At 36.6% G+C, this 17,420-nt stretch overlaps 1 protein-coding gene across 1 annotated transcript in view; it reads left to right on the forward strand.

Annotated features, from left to right (window-relative positions):
- Positions 1 to 1,526: 1,526 nt before the first annotated feature.
- The window catches only part of LOC102495620 (complement factor H-related protein 2), a 66,399-nt gene continuing 50,505 nt past the window's right edge, over positions 1,527 to 17,420 (forward strand). The window contains exons 1-3 of the mRNA XM_006155423.3: positions 1,527 to 1,703; positions 4,321 to 4,515; positions 7,944 to 8,120. Coding sequence (XP_006155485.2) covers positions 1,637 to 1,703; positions 4,321 to 4,515; positions 7,944 to 8,120 — 439 coding nt within the window. The 5' untranslated portion in view covers positions 1,527 to 1,636. The remainder of the gene's footprint in view (positions 1,704 to 4,320; positions 4,516 to 7,943; positions 8,121 to 17,420) is intronic.

Consider the following 17,420-nt stretch of genomic DNA (forward strand, 5'->3'; position numbering starts at 1 on the left):
AATACAAATTTATTTTGGTGCAAAATTTTTTTGGAAACTTATGCATAGATTTTTCATAATGTGCATTTGCCACAAACTTTTGAAGACCTTGTTAATATTTTCCATGTTAATTATATCTTTGAAAGCAGTTTTTTATTGTAAATAATGGCGTCTTAAAATATGGCAAGTAGAACTGCTATGTTTATGTAAATATACATATATGTAAATATTATGAGAAGTTGCAATAAATACAATTAATCAGCTAGTAAGACAGGTGAGGACTTCAGTCATATTTCTCCAACAAAACTGAAATCACTGTGTGTATAAAAATTCATAGCTAGCCTGTGGCATGGTGATTAAAGTGGCTGGATCCCTCATGACTAACTGCACAGTTTGGGTCCCAGACCCAGTGGCTTGAAAACCACACTGGGCATGTGTGCATGTGCATCCAAACTCCGAAAGGAGGAAGACACGGTTGAGAAGGGATTGCAGCATGATCATTCCCATGAAAGGTGTTTTCTCTTTCACTCTCCAGCCAGAAAACTCTCTGACCCCCCTCAAAAAAACAAAAAAACAAACAAACAAACAAAAAAAACTATATATGTGTGCGTGTGTGTGTATACATACCACCCTAATATAAAAAGTACCTCCAAATACCTGAGTTTAATATATTTAAATGTCAGGAGTTGGCATAGCAGCTATATCACATGGCTGACCGTGGCTCAATCCCAGACCTCGTGGCTTCAAAATCACTCCAGGTGTGTGTGCATGAGTGCCCAAGATCCCAGAAAAAGAATGGAGGAGAAGGGACTGTAGCTTAGCCTTCCCCCTGGGGCAGGGAGGGGTGATTTCTCACATTCTCTCTCACTGTCTCTGCCTCTCTTTCAGGCAAGCACACATGCCCTAGTTCAAAAACTGCTTAAAAAAGTTAAATATCAAGAATAAGCTGAAACCCTTGTATTTATAATAGTACGATCTAATGTGATGTTTTAAATTTATTTTTTATTTACAATTAATCAGTATACATACTTACAGTGTACAACATGATTTTCTAATGTGGTATTTAAAAAAACATTGCTTTTCTAAACACAAGAAAACATAGATGCATAGACAGAGGAATAGGGCCCAAATACACAAGTTGGTCTTCACAGACTGCCAAAAATAAAATTGGGTGCAGAAAATTGAAAGACGAGAGAACATTCCAGTGACATGAATGATTTCTTCCTCCATGTTAATCCTTCCTCCACAAAGGACCTCTGGGTTCTTCTCCAGGTTATTCCTTCCTCCAGGCTTCCTCACCTATTTTCATTTTTAAAATTAGTCTATTTCAAATAATTTAATTTAAATATTAATGTTTTGTATTACTTTTAGAGTCTGTCCATTACTCTTTCTGAAGGAAGTTGGACAAGTACACATGAAGTAATAAATTCAACGAATTATTGTGAAACCACTAACAGAGTTAGGGTTAGAGTTAGGGTCAGGGTTAGGGATATTGAGGGACATTGCATAAGTCTTTGAACTTTGATATTTATGAATTGAGTTCAATCCACTGTGTTCATGTATTGCACTTTCATTCAGAGTCAGGATTGGTGGCTGCTAATGAGGCAGATTCCCACCTCACACAGCACGGCAGGATTCTGTGCTAACGCACTCGGGGATGGCTACCATGCTGCTGCTGCTCAGTGCTGTGCTCATCCTGTGGGCTTCCTGTGCCAGCGGACAAGGTGAGTGGAAGCAGACGTGGGCTCTCGGCTTTGCTCTCCCGTGTCTATGTGTTTGCCTTGTCTCCTGAGTCTCCTGTGTATGTTAAATGGTGTAGTCATCCTTTGGAGAAGGATTCAAAAGAATATTCTAAATGAAGGAAATAGAAGAAGGAATTTATGTAAATATGAAAGTGAAAAGTGAAACTTGGATAAATCTGGATTGATAGTCCAGCCCTTTACATTGGGTTGTCCCAGTGCTCAGATGTCAAAGGAAAAAGCAAGCCACTTAGGGGAAGAATACTTTGACGTAGATAGAAACTTCATTGTCCGTTCAACAGCAAGACAATTATTGAGCAGTCAATTGTGTTTCAAGCAGTAATAGAGATGCTGGAAAGAGAAGGAAAACTAGGACCATGCTTTATAGCACTTCTATTAAGAGAGAACATTTGAAGTAGTTATAACAATACATTCTCTCTCTCTCTCCAAACACACACACACACACACACACACACATATATTCTATGTACTACTAGTTGTAAACATACGTATATATTCTCTATAGCCTTTATATTTACTAATAGTTTTTAAATATATATCCATAAATATGTATAATCTATATATTTACTATGGCTTTTATGACATATTCTTTATGTGTTTTGTAATATACACTCTATGTACATACATGTCAAAAGTACATGTACCAAAAGACATAACTCCATTAAAATGAAGAGAAATATAATTATTTTTTACTCTTAAGTTGAATGGTAAAAGAAGGGAGGTCTACACACAAGACCTTGTACCTGTCTTATATTAAGCACTCAGTGAATATGACATTCTTGAGTGAGTTTTGGAGAGATGGGTCTCTTAAAAATAGATCGAGTAGAAGATGAAGACAAGAGTGTAGCCATAGGAACAAATGAAACAAAAATCATGGAAGTTCAAAGCTGTGTTTATTAGTGAAGGACACAGATATTTTCATTTTCTTGACTTCACAACATTTCCACAAGTGTAATGGGGGATAATATAAGTAAGTCCACTATCGATTCATGAGGTTATCTTTTCCAGTCACTCTAAAAGCTACAACGGCTTGGTTTATTACAGGGTAAACAACTTCAGATTTTCAGTGCTGTCATCACATGACTTAACATTTTCAATTATTGTGCAACCTCAAATGAAGAAATGAGAAAATGGAATTTCCCAGTTAATTCATTTGTGACTTGGGCTAATACAGATATCTGTTGCAAACAAGGATCAAATAGAAATGAAACAGAGGAATAGTACTATTTAGATAATGACTTAAATTTGAGAACTATGTCAGCCTGATTTTCTCAATAGCACTATAAAAAGAAATGATGACAAACTTTACCTGACATTGCAGTTGAAAACGTGCTTCCTTCAGTGAGCTCTCTCTAAAGGTAACCTTTGGGCTGAATGTACAATGTACTTCCACTGAGAGGGCTGCTTTCTCCTGTGAGAATCATAGGGGCAACCCAAACTCAGAGGGCACTGCGGGACCTCAGACTGTGACTATATTTGGAGACTGGATGTTCTAAGAAGTAATTAAGTTAATGAGAGATCACTAGTCTAGGCCTTCACCTAGTAGAACTGGTAATTCAGTAAGAAGAGAACAGCAGGAGAAGGACCCCTGGAAGGATGACCATGGATGACAAGGATAGAAGATGGCCATTTACAGGGCAAGAATAAGGGCCTCAGCAGAAACCCACCCTGCTGATACCTTGATGTTACACTTACAACCCCCAGAACTATGACAAAATAAATTTCCGTTGTTTAAGGCACTTGTAATACTCTGTTACAGCAGCCTTAGCAGATGAATACCAGAATACTGACACATTTTTAGAAGGCTAGTTTTATCATATACATTTTTCTGTTTTTCAATCAAATATGTATTAGGTCATGAGGAAAGTCATGACTTCTATTTCCATGTTTCTCTATGCAAAAATGCATCATGACTTTCCCGAACCACACACACACACACACACACACACACACACACACTTAAAAATAGTCACACACACACATTTACACATCTAAATAAATTGTAGAGGATATGTATCAGATTTGGGGAGTTGTATTGTTCTTGTTCATTTTTTTCCTTTTGAATATTTCATATTCAAGTTCGATTCCTCAGTTGACTGAGATGGTATCTACATTTGTACACACATGTACATATATTTGTCCATACATACATATGTATATATTCTTATATGTATTCTATGCAACATCTTTCCTGAACTTGGAAAAGAACAGTCAAAAGATTAAGATTTTTATTACAAGACCACAAAGGGCGAAGGAAGGGAGAGACACAGGAAGTGAATGGGTAACTATGAACACTGCTGACACCCCACCAGAGACAAATCCCTTAGATCTGGGAGATCCACAGGACAGAATCACTCTTAATTTCTTCTTCAGGGCTTACATTTTCCAGTGCAATTTAATTGAAAATACTTCTAAAGAGCTATACATCATGAGCTCTTCTAATGCCTAGTACTCTTAATTACAGATTTTCCTTAATTGGCTAATACAAGTAAACTAGCTATGTATAATAATATATTTGTCAACGTGATTATTAAAATAAAGTATAACTATTCTTCAATATAGGGTATTGTTTTTTTTCAAGGAGGAACTTGTGATTTTCCGGATATAAAACATGGAAAAATTTATGATGAAAACAGCTATAAAGATACTTTCCCAGTTCCTATAGGAAGACATTTCTACTACACTTGTGATCATAGCTTTGTGTCTTCTTCACAATCTCTCTGGAGTCGAATAAACTGTACAGAGGAAGGGTGGTTGCCCACACCCAAGTGTCGCAGTGAGTAAACCCCGACCCTTATTGTGATGAACTATTTAGTGCGTTCAATGAGCGGCAAGAATGTGACAAAAGTCATCATGGAGCCACGACCATCATAGAGGCAGAGATGAGAGGAAGCTACAAAAATGACATATGTCGCTCTTCTTTTGTGAAAAGCTGTTCATTAAAATCAGAAAAAAGATATAGACCTATTTGGAATATTTAAATATTTTTGTTTCAAATACTAATTGTCAATACTTTTAGCTATTAATATTTAATATTAATGCACACTTTTGATTATTGTATTAATGCAACTTTTCTAAAACTGTTTAATGTCTAATTTTTATTCAAAATGAACTATCTCTTTGAATATTCTAAAAGCGCTTTTAAAAGAACTATTAATTTTATTTATTATTATAATTATTACTAAATTTACTATAGAGTGCATGCACTCATCAGAGAGAGACAGAGAAAGAGCAAGAGAGAGAGAGAGAAAGTGAGAAAGCAAACAGCCAGATACAGGACTCAAACCAGGGTCAGCCATGTGGGAGTCCAGCACCCTAACCACCATGCCTCCTGCTGACTCTCGAAGAGCATTTTAAACTGTTTTCTCTCCTTTTCACTTAATTGACTGGACCTATGTTCCTTAAAATCACACCTGTCTTACTCTCTCACTCAGTGCAGAAAAAGGAATGAAGTGAAGAAGGTAAAATCAGGATGGAGATGAACAAGAGTCAAAGGAGACTAATATCTCACCTCCTCCCCCGGAAAGCAGTTTAGATGATCACATGGGATAATGAGAGTAAAATGTCATATCTGAAAGAAGTTTCAGCTAGGTGTTACCTTGTAGTATATTCATTCTACTCACATTTTCACACCTAAAGTCAGACATGTATTCACTGATATGTACATATCAGCTAAACTTGCTTGTGAAAGTAATCAGATTACTTAAGAAACTTTGTGAATCAATAAAATATGGGGAGAAAAGGAATGGAAAACAACTGTAGACACCTAAGATAGTGTGGGAGGAGGGTGGGAAATGGCAGAGGGTGAGAAATAGTTGTAATATATATATATATATATAATGTATCAGATTTGGGGAGTTGTATTGTTCTTGTTCATTTTTTTCCTTTTGAATATTTCATATTCAAGTTCGATTCCTCAGTTGACTGAGATGGTATCTACATTTGTACACACATGTACATATATTTGTCCATACATACATATGTATATATTCTTATATGTATTCTATGCAACATCTTTCCTGAACTTGGAAAAGAACAGTCAAAAGATTAAGATTTTTATTACAAGACCACAAAGGGCGAAGGAAGGGAGAGACACAGGAAGTGAATGGGTAACTATGAACACTGCTGACACCCCACCAGAGACAAATCCCTTAGATCTGGGAGATCCACAGGACAGAATCACTCTTAATTTCTTCTTCAGGGCTTACATTTTCCAGTGCAATTTAATTGAAAATACTTCTAAAGAGCTATACATCATGAGCTCTTCTAATGCCTAGTACTCTTAATTACAGATTTTCCTTAATTGGCTAATACAAGTAAACTAGCTATGTATAATAATATATTTGTCAACGTGATTATTAAAATAAAGTATAACTATTCTTCAATATAGGGTATTGTTTTTTTTCAAGGAGGAACTTGTGATTTTCCGGATATAAAACATGGAAAAATTTATGATGAAAACAGCTATAAAGATACTTTCCCAGTTCCTATAGGAAGACATTTCTACTACACTTGTGATCATAGCTTTGTGTCTTCTTCACAATCTCTCTGGAGTCGAATAAACTGTACAGAGGAAGGGTGGTTGCCCACACCCAAGTGTCGCAGTGAGTAAACCCCGACCCTTATTGTGATGAACTATTTAGTGCGTTCAATGAGCGGCAAGAATGTGACAAAAGTCATCATGGAGCCACGACCATCATAGAGGCAGAGATGAGAGGAAGCTACAAAAATGACATATGTCGCTCTTCTTTTGTGAAAAGCTGTTCATTAAAATCAGAAAAAAGATATAGACCTATTTGGAATATTTAAATATTTTTGTTTCAAATACTAATTGTCAATACTTTTAGCTATTAATATTTAATATTAATGCACACTTTTGATTATTGTATTAATGCAACTTTTCTAAAACTGTTTAATGTCTAATTTTTATTCAAAATGAACTATCTCTTTGAATATTCTAAAAGCGCTTTTAAAAGAACTATTAATTTTATTTATTATTATAATTATTACTAAATTTACTATAGAGTGCATGCACTCATCAGAGAGAGACAGAGAAAGAGCAAGAGAGAGAGAGAGAAAGTGAGAAAGCAAACAGCCAGATACAGGACTCAAACCAGGGTCAGCCATGTGGGAGTCCAGCACCCTAACCACCATGCCTCCTGCTGACTCTCGAAGAGCATTTTAAACTGTTTTCTCTCCTTTTCACTTAATTGACTGGACCTATGTTCCTTAAAATCACACCTGTCTTACTCTCTCACTCAGTGCAGAAAAAGGAATGAAGTGAAGAAGGTAAAATCAGGATGGAGATGAACAAGAGTCAAAGGAGACTAATATCTCACCTCCTCCCCCGGAAAGCAGTTTAGATGATCACATGGGATAATGAGAGTAAAATGTCATATCTGAAAGAAGTTTCAGCTAGGTGTTACCTTGTAGTATATTCATTCTACTCACATTTTCACACCTAAAGTCAGACATGTATTCACTGATATGTACATATCAGCTAAACTTGCTTGTGAAAGTAATCAGATTACTTAAGAAACTTTGTGAATCAATAAAATATGGGGAGAAAAGGAATGGAAAACAACTGTAGACACCTAAGATAGTGTGGGAGGAGGGTGGGAAATGGCAGAGGGTGAGAAATAGTTGTAATATATATATATATATATACATATATATATAAACTAGTTTTATATATATAAAAAACTATAAATGGAAAATTAATTATGATAATATGTATGATTAAGTCACTATGAAGTATATTTTGTATGGAAAATCATATTTTGTATGCTGTGACAATGCCCAGGGAATGAATGTAAATTAATTAATTAATTTAAAATGTTTAAATGTTTAAAAAGTTTAAAATGTTTCAGAAGAAAATCACAATGTACTTGTAACTAGATTCTAGCTTTGTCCATAGTTTTAGTTTAAGGTATTTTGTGAATCAATAAAATGTGGGGGAAAAAATGTAAAAAAAAAAAATTAAATAAAAAAATAAAATACAATGAGAAAACAAAAAAAAGAAATTTACAAATATAACATGCTTCATATATACAAAGTAGTGGTCAGTGATGTTACATCTTCCATTTTCTTTTTTAACATACTTAAACTAAGTTGAAAGAATCTAAATTTTCCCCTTGGATTCTCTTCATTAGTTTGCCAGATGTAAGACTCTCCTTCCAAGTTTTACCTCTCTTTGGTCTTTAGGACAGTGCTTTTTCCCTTGGGTGGAAAATGGTCAATCTGCATCTTCGGGACAAATCCACCTTGAAGGTGAGGCTGCACGGATTGTCTGTAATGCGGGCTACAGCCTTCCAGACAACCAGAGCAGTACAACATGTGCAGAAGGCGGTTGGTCCACCCCTCCCAAATGCAGCCCTACCTGTAAGTAAAATACAGTACATTTTTATGTGGTAAAAATACAACTGTACTAAACATATGAATTACTATTTTAGTTTGCTGTTGTTACCTGGTTAGTATTATAGTTCTAATCAGGTCAGGTAAATTTGCACATCTTTGGGAAAATCAACAGAATATAAATTAATCTATTTACATCAATTAAATGCAGGCATAATGGAAAACACTAATCAAAAATGGGGTTAAAAATTTTAAAAGACCCATGTTTAAGTAACATGAATTTAATGTTTATAATGAAATTATGTAAATCATGGGGGTAAAATTTAATTTTATGTGGAGTGATAGCTACAATGCCATATTTATGTAATTAAGTAGAAAAATATGTGACATTAGTCTTTACTTGAATATGTTAAAAAGTTTATATCATCTAGAGACTATTTAGCACAAAAGTATTTATAATTTTGGATTAGAATTTTGTACTTCTGAATTTTAGGCTTACACTGTATAACCAATAACATGGAAAAACTCTTCCATAGGAAATCTTATTTTTTAAAAGACTTAATTATTTAATTTTATTTATTCATTCATTTATTTTAATTTGACCAGACACACACACACACACAGAGAGAGAGAGAGAGAGAGAGGAAAAGAGAAGTGAGAAAGCAAGCTACCAGGCCCAGGTGGTTGGCCATGTAGGAGTATCCAGTGCCTTAACCACCATGCCACCTGCTGGTCCCGGAAATCTTATTAACACTAGGGATATATTGGAATTGAACTTGGATTGGACTTTCCCATACTTTTATATGAAAACAGAACAGTTGCTGAATTTAAAAAACTTGGGAACCAGTAAGTGAGGGTCCTAAAACACCAAGTTTCTAAGAATAGTTTCTATTCCAGCCCTCCACATCTTCCCATTCTAGTGCTGAAAACTGTTTTTCACCCACCTGAGTACACTGATTGCATGTCAGGGTATACCTGTGGTCCTGGCTTACTTGAAGACAAGGGTAGGAGAATTGAAAAGAGTTGTGGCCTTGTCAAGGGTTCTGTTGTCAGTGTCTACCGTGAGACTTGCTCCTGTAAGGAAAAGGTTAGAGAAAAAAGGAGACACAGAAGCAAAGATGCAGATGAACACAGACAAGCTGTGTTGCTTAGTCATGCTGATCTTTATTTATCATTTTACCAGGCACAGTGAACTGTTTTGCCAGTTTTCAAAGTTGTAGTTGAAGTTCTACAGTTGGAGATAATCACCTTTAGTGTATAAGTTTTCCGACCTTGCTACTATCATGTGTGATCCTGTTATGCATCATAGGTCAAGCCAGATTACTTATCTGTAAATGTGCCATTCCTATGCAACTTCAAGAAAGGCTGTTTGAGTATGTATCAAAGAGGATAATGTGTAAGCCATAAACATATAGAACAGGCATTGCATGATCTAGCTAGAGTCAGGATGTTTCCTGTGCACCACGAATGTTTTCATAGAGCCCCTCATATCCAAGGCATGTGTCAGCCAGCTCTAGTGAGTAATTAATGAGGCATGCAGATAGCGAGGCTGCATAATCTCACATTCTGTCTCTGTCTCTTTTTTCTCTCAGACACATGATATTTTAAAATAAGCTTTAGAACAAAACTAAACCCAATAATTTATTATTTTACAGTTTCTACGGTTCAGAAATCTAAACATGCTTATATCAAGCCTTTACTAGTGATTCTGTTATATCTTCCTGACGGGGTATACATTTCTGAATGTTTGAAGTCCTGCCTCGACTCTTGTAACAATGATTGATTTAAAATTTTGGCTAATATCACCCAACTCTCTTTTGGTTACTGTTTGTGTGGAATCTCTCTTTTTAGCCTTTTACTTTCCACCATTTTCAGTTTTTGGATCTGAAGTGACTCTCTTATAGACATCATATAGATGGATCATGGGTGTTTTAAATTTATTTAAATATATTTTATTTTTAAAATAGATAAAATTGTAATCCTAGATCATGTGTAATATGATATTTTCAAATGCATATACATTATGGAATGAGTAAATCTAGTTAATTAATATTAGTATACTTCACATAGTTATCATATTTGGGGCGAGTACACATCACATCTATTCTCTGCATATTTTTATCCCTCCTATCTAACTGAAAATTTGTATACTTATACCAGCACCTCCCTAATAACCCTCAGACACTCAAATCCCCTCCTAGTCCCTGGTATCTACAATTCTGCTATTTCTATCAGAGTAACATGCAGAAAAACAAAATGTCACATGATTTCATACATTTGTGGAAATTTTTTTGTCTTATTATATTTTTCATTTTCATCATTCTTATTGGTGCTTGAACTTCATTGTCAACTAATTCCAACATCTGGTGATTTGGTATTGGTCAATTTTGTCTCTTTTCAAATTTTCTTGGTTCCTGGTCTGACAACTAATTTTTCATTGTATCCTATACCTCTGAGTAGTAATAACCAGAATCTAAATTTTATTTAAATCTTCTATTGTATCAAGTCTATGTTGATAGAACACTTACAAGGGATTGAGGCTTATTGCTGCTGGATAGACTGAAAATTAAGGCTCATCCCTTGTCATTGCTGCCATCTCCTAAGTATTTCATTCTTACTGAGCAGGACATGTGTCCAGGCTTCCCTATTGGTCTTTATACCACAGGAGAGGAGTGGTGCCCTGTTCTGCCATTGTGGACAGAAGTATAAGGCTCTGTTGATACCAAGGGAATGGGAAGAAGCATCTTGTTATAATGGGCCAGTTGAATGTCTAGGCTCCCCACCTGATCTCTAATGCTCTGGATGTGATCCAGTTTTTTCTATGGTGTTTTCAAGAGTAGGTTGGGTATCATAAAAGAAAACATCTCTCAGGCCAGTCAGCTGGTGTGGTGGTTAAGGTGACTGGATCGCCCATAACTGACTGCACAGTTCGAGTCCTAGAGCTGGTGGCTTGAAAAATATGTTGGGTGCTTGTGTGTGCATGCTGGAAGTCCTGAGAAGGGATTGAAGGAGAAAGGATTGCAGAATGGCCATTCCCTTCTGGAGGATTTCTCACTTTATTGATTTCTCTTTCTCTCTGTCTCTTTTTTTCTCCAGCAAGCACACATGCTCTATAACAAAAAAGAAAGAATGTAAAATAAATAAATATTTAGCAACAACAACAAAATCACCCCCCTAAATCCCTTTCATTTAAAGTCCCTGGTCCCTACTCTTTTTTCTTTCTTTCCTTTTTTGTTTTTTAAAGAAAAACAACAACAACAAAAAATACTTCCTACCTTGTTAGTCTGTTCCTTCTATTAACAATTTTCCTGAAAGGACTTTGAGAAGAAAGGAGGTTTTATTTCAGTAATAGTTTACAAACTGAGAAGAGGTAGTCAATGCCTAGAAGGAAAGCATGCTTGGAGGAACAAAGAGATAGCCTTTACCTGTCTTACCACAGCGCAGGGCACCAGGGACCAGTTTCATTGAAGACAATTTTTTTATGGACAAGGGTTGGGAGAGGGCTTATAAGAGCACACAACCTAGATCCCTTCCATTGCCAAATTCACAATAGGGTTTGTGGTCCTCTGAAAATCTAATGCCCTGATCTGACAGCAGGCAGGGCTCAGGTGGTAACAAGAGCAATGGGGCTGGCTATAAACACAGGTGAAGATTCACCTGCTCACCCTCTGCTCACCTCCTGCTGTGCAGCCAAGCTCCTAACAAGCCATGACTGGTACCTTGGAGTCGGGTACTCCTACCTTACAGGATCCTCCTTACATACATACCTAGTAGGAGAGATGTTCATGAGTAGTTATGAGGGGGCCTAGTATGGGTGCACTGACTGAATACATATGTAACTCACATCACATGTTCACTTTGGGGCAGGGATTTTGTAATTAAATGTAGAGAAATTTGACCTTCTATGTCAACAGGTAGACTGTAGGGTACGAACTCATCCTACGTGTGGTCTGAAAACCCAGCTGATCCCTGTGCCTAGGTCTGTAATCACTTATCCAGAAAGGCTGTTTGTGAAGTTAGCTTCTGTCCAATGGGATGCACTGTGGTAGATGCTGGTGGCAGTTGGAGGTCCCAGGAACTGCTTGATCATGAAGAAGAAACCTTCCGTTAGTATTTTCTCTACACAGGAAGAACTGACTAACCCCAGCCCCAACAAGGCTGCCTGAGATTTTTTAGTACATCTCAGTTTTGATGCAGAGCCCACGATCTGATTATAGGGGATATTTTAGTGTTTCCCTGAGAGTTTTGCTAAAGACAAAGAGGTTCTTCTAGGGGCTTGGCACGTGTAAGGATGAGTCTTCCTGGTCAGGAGTTTGTCTCATCCCACGTCTGGAATATGGAAAAGTCTCAGATAGTTTCACTCTTCCACATCAGTCTTCTCATGTTTGCTTTACATAAAACACTTAGAATTTTGAGCTGTCCTTGGTAGAGGGTAGAGGAAGAAATTCTTCTACTCTGTATTTCTGAAACAGTAAGTTAACATTCCCTCTTCCACTCTACCAATTCCTATTCTTTGGGTGTTTAAAGAGTTATTTTTTAACTTTAAAAAAATGAAAATTTGCAGCAATAAGTAGAATCTACAGAGTCATTCCATAATATTGTACCTAAGTGAAAGGGACTTTCTATTATGAATAGCTCTATATCTGTCCAGTATTATCCATTACTAGAATAGAAATTTTATGATGAATTATGGCAAAGAAGAATCTTTTTAAGGTCTATGTGTACTTTAGCATGGCATAAAAAGAAGGGCTACCAAATGTAATATTCACGTGCTTTGGTTAGAATTTCTCAAATCTATCTCTTCTCAGCATCATACATCATGATATTCCATATTATGATTAATTAGTATTTGCTTCAATTTAATCATTATCTTTATTTGCTCTCTTAATAAATTATTAATCAATACTTTTAGATCCTAAAGAAAAATATGAGCCCCCTCCACTTACTGACACAGAGACGTTACGTCATTCCCATGGCCAGTGTTCTCTCCAAGATCATCAGTTGAATGTCGGTGTCAGTCCCTGAATCAACTTCACGGTCACAAACAAATAACATGTAGAAATGGACAGTGGTCAGAACTGCCAACATGCTTAAATAAGTAATGTAATATTCTTGTAGATCCAGGGAATAATCACTGTACTGAGTATAATATTTAACTAGGTTCTTGAAATTATACCGGAAGGCATGTGCTCTCACCAGAAAGAGAGTACTCCCTCACAATGGTGTGGTTATGTCATTAATTTTTTCCCTCCCCTTTTTCATCCCATCAAGATTTGAGGACCAGCTATGGTATGGTTGTTAAGGTGGCTGGACCTCACATGGCTGAATGTGTTCAGGCCCAGTGGCTTGTAAAACATACCAGACATATGTGCTGTATTCCCCAAATCCTGAAAGGAGTAGTGGGGGGGAAGGGATTGTGGTTTGGACATCCCACTAAGGAGTTCTTTCTCACTCCCCCCACCCTATCTCTCTCTGGTGAGCACATACACCCTCTAAAGTTTTATAAAAAGAAAATAAAGAGGTTGGCCATGACATATCCCTGTCTAGTATTGCAAGCCACTGGGACCAGGATTTGAACCACAGTCATCTATGTGGTATCTGTCTCACAGTACACGGGACTTAACCACTGAACTAAGAGGCCTGTCTTGATAGTAAACTGCTTATAATAGAATTTTCACAGATTAGCAAACATTTGATATGCTGACTGATTATCAGATGTTGATATGTAAGGAAATAAAGCATCAAAATTAATTTTTAGTATTTTGTTATGAAATAATCACTTGACAATTAAAAATGTCTCTATGTTTACAATGTGAACTGTGATGATTTGATATGTCTGTAGTGTAATGATTACCAGTCCAGTTACTGAACGCATTTTTTTTTTTAGAGGTTTTTGCTATAGGGAGTGTGCGCTCGCCAGACAGACAGAGAGAGACAGAGAAACAGAAAGCGAGAAATCACCCCCCAGGGGGGATGGCCACACCACAATCCCTTCTCCTCCATTCTCCTATCGGGATCCTGGGCACACACACACACGCGCTCAGCGTGAGTTATAAGCCACCAGGTCCAGGACGTGAACCGTGTTCGACTATGTGGGAGTCCAGCGACATAGCTATTACACTAACTGCTGGTCCCACTGAACGCATTTATTACCACCCATAGATACTGTTGTGTGTGGGGGGCATGTGCACATATGTGTATGTGCATATGTTTGTGTGGTACATGTGTTTGTGTGGTGCTCTCATGAAATTGCAAGTAAATAATACAGTACCTATTTTTTTAGAATTATTTTACTTATTTATTATTATTTTAAAAAATTTGACCAGAGAGAGAGAGAAAGAGCAAAAGTGAGAAAGCAAGCCGTAGGGTCCAGGACTTGAACCATGGTTGGTCATGTGGGAGTCCAGCACCCCAACCACCATGCCACCTGCCAGCCCCAAATACAGTATCTATTAATAACTATTGTTACTATTCTGTACATTAGCTCTCACAACAATGGATACATTTATCAACTTACATTTTGATTTAGTCTATCATTAAGTCACATGATTTCATTTTTTTATATTCTAACCAAAAATGTGCACCCCCCCATCTATTGACAATGGAGACATTTCATCATTCCCATGGCCAGTTTACTCTCAAGGATCAGCAGTTGAATATCAGTGCCAGTGCCTGTATCATCTTCATAGTCACAAATAAATAACATGTAGAAATGGACAGTGGTCAGAACCACCAAAATGCTTATGTAAGTACTTCACAGAATAGTTGGAATCTGGAACAATACTTTCTTAAAGACATTCAGTTATTTCCTGAGGAATAAATGTGTACAATGTATATATTATGTCCATTTGCCATCTCTAAAATATATTTACCTCAAAATGAAGAATTGGTGGTTGAAGAATGATTATGGAGCTTCTCTAGGGAATTACTCTATTTATAAGAAGAAGTGTGAGCTCTAGTAAGGGCATAATTTAATATTTAGAGTTCAGGAAATAAGGGAAACCAACAAATGAGATATTATATTATCCACTTCTAATTTTTAAAATTCAATTTTGCCTGGTATTTTTTCCATTCTTACTTATCTAAGTTGTTATGCTGAAATGAGTTTTGTGGAGTCAGACGTAGCTGGTTCTTACGTCTCATTGCCACTCGTGGTCTTTTACCTGGCATAGTTAGATCACTCATATTCAAGTAATTAAAAAGTATATTTGTCTTTTATTCCTCTATTTCTCAGTCTTGTTTTTCTTTCCCCCTCATCCTTGTGGGAAACATTTTTAAAGAATTTTAATTTGATTTTTGTTTATTATTTTCAATTATTTCTCTATAGCTTCCCCTCATCCCCTCCTCTAACTTGTCGATCTTGGTATCCTAGCATATATGTATGTAACTTACTCTCTACTGACACTGACATTTGACCCTTCAATTTTAATATGGAAACCTTATTTTTCAATAGGTTTGTTTATCCTTCCCACATTTTAAATGTAAATGCCTTCACTACCTTCAGTACATACATAAGCACCAAATCAAATTATATTATTTTGATTTAAACAGCAAACACAATTGAACCAATTAAGAAAAAGACTTTTCTTTGGAGAAGTTTTTCCTATAGGGCGCATGTGCTCACCAGAAAGACAGAGACAGAGAGACAGAAAGTGAGAAATCACCAACCTCCAGGAGAGATAGTCATGCTGCAATCCCTTCTACTCCATTCTCCTCTTGGGATCTTGGACATGCATGCACATGCACACTGCGTGAGTTTAAGCCACCAGGTTCAGGACTTGAACCATGGTCAACTGCATGGGAGTCCAGTGACATAGTCATTATGCCAACTGCTGGTCCCAAGGCTGTTTTTTTTTATTTATGTATATTATTATTATTCATACATTACATAGCTATACATCATTTAGATTGTGAAGAGACTTTACCCAGCATGATATGTACCTCAGTCCAGCCCAGTTGAGACCACCATACACATCCTCGTCAACAGATAATAAACTTTATCTGTGTCCCACAAGGGTCTTACCTCTACATTTTCCCCCCAAATTTCTTATGCTCTTCCCCTCCCACACTCTCTTTCCACTTTGACTCTAGTGTCCATTACAATTTTTAATTCTTTTATGTTCTCCAGTCTTTCAGTCTCTACCACAGAGTGCACACAATCAGTATATGTTAAGTGGAGACATAGAATGTCTCTCTTTTGTAGCCTGACTTGCTTCACTCAGCAAAAAATCTTCCGTATTTGTCCACTTTCTATCAAATTATCTCTGCTGTCTACAGTTGTCTTCCATTCCTTTTCCCCCAAAATTTTACTGATCACACCATTTTTTAAATAATCTAATTACTTTCAATAGCAATTTCAGCTGATAATTTCAAGAAAAGCAGTTTTGAAATGCTAAGGAACTTTGCTTAAAACTTAAATCCAGGAAACAGGTTAGGATCCTGTTCAAATAGTAGGTACATGAACCTATCGACAGCTCGAGACAGGACAAAAACCCTGAAAGCTGGACAACAAGGCCTAGAAGAAAAGCAACAATATTTTAGACAAAAGTCATAAAATGCACCAGTTTATAATATTCAACTCCGGACTTGTCCCTATGATTAACTTGGCAATTTTATTAATTTTTTAACTCTTATTTCTGTGTGTCTGTAGTTAATTTTCCTGATATAGCACTCCCTTGAGAACTTCTTGGAGATCTGGTCTGGTTTTGGTAAATTCTTTCCGGTTTTGTTTATCTGAGAATGTTCTGGTCTTTTCTTCCCAAAATGAAGGATAATATTGCTGGGTACAGTATTCTTGGCGTAAATTGCTTTTCCCTGAACACTTTGAATATATTTTCCCATTCTTTCCTTGCTCACATTGTTTCTGATGATATGTCTGCTGTTAGCCCAATAGGATATCCTTTGTAGGTAACTTGCCGTTTTTCTCTTGCCAATCTTAGTATCTTGTCTTTGTCTGTGGTTTTGGTCAATCTAGCTATAATGTGTCTTGGAGAAGATGTTCTTGGGTTGATTCTATTTGGGGTCCTTTGTATTTCTTGGGAGTGGATCTTTGAGGTGCCTCTCTAGGTTTGGAAAGTTTTCTTGGAGGATTTCATGGAATACATTATCAATGTCCTTATGAGTCTCTTCACCTTCTGGGATGCCAGTTATCCAGATGTTTGGACGTTTGATGGTATCTAGTATTTTTCGTATATTATTCTCATTTTTTGTGTCAATTTTCTCGGTCTTTGTGGTGGATTTTTCTAGGCCAGCAATTTTCTCTTCTACGCCTGAGATTCTATTTTCTGTGTGATCTAGGCTGCTTTTAATACTTTCAAGGGAGATTTT

This window comes from Tupaia chinensis, unplaced genomic scaffold (assembly GCF_000334495.1).
Source record: "Tupaia chinensis unplaced genomic scaffold, TupChi_1.0 Scaffold000453_1, whole genome shotgun sequence".
NCBI classification, from domain to species: Eukaryota; Metazoa; Chordata; class Mammalia; order Scandentia; family Tupaiidae; genus Tupaia; species Tupaia belangeri.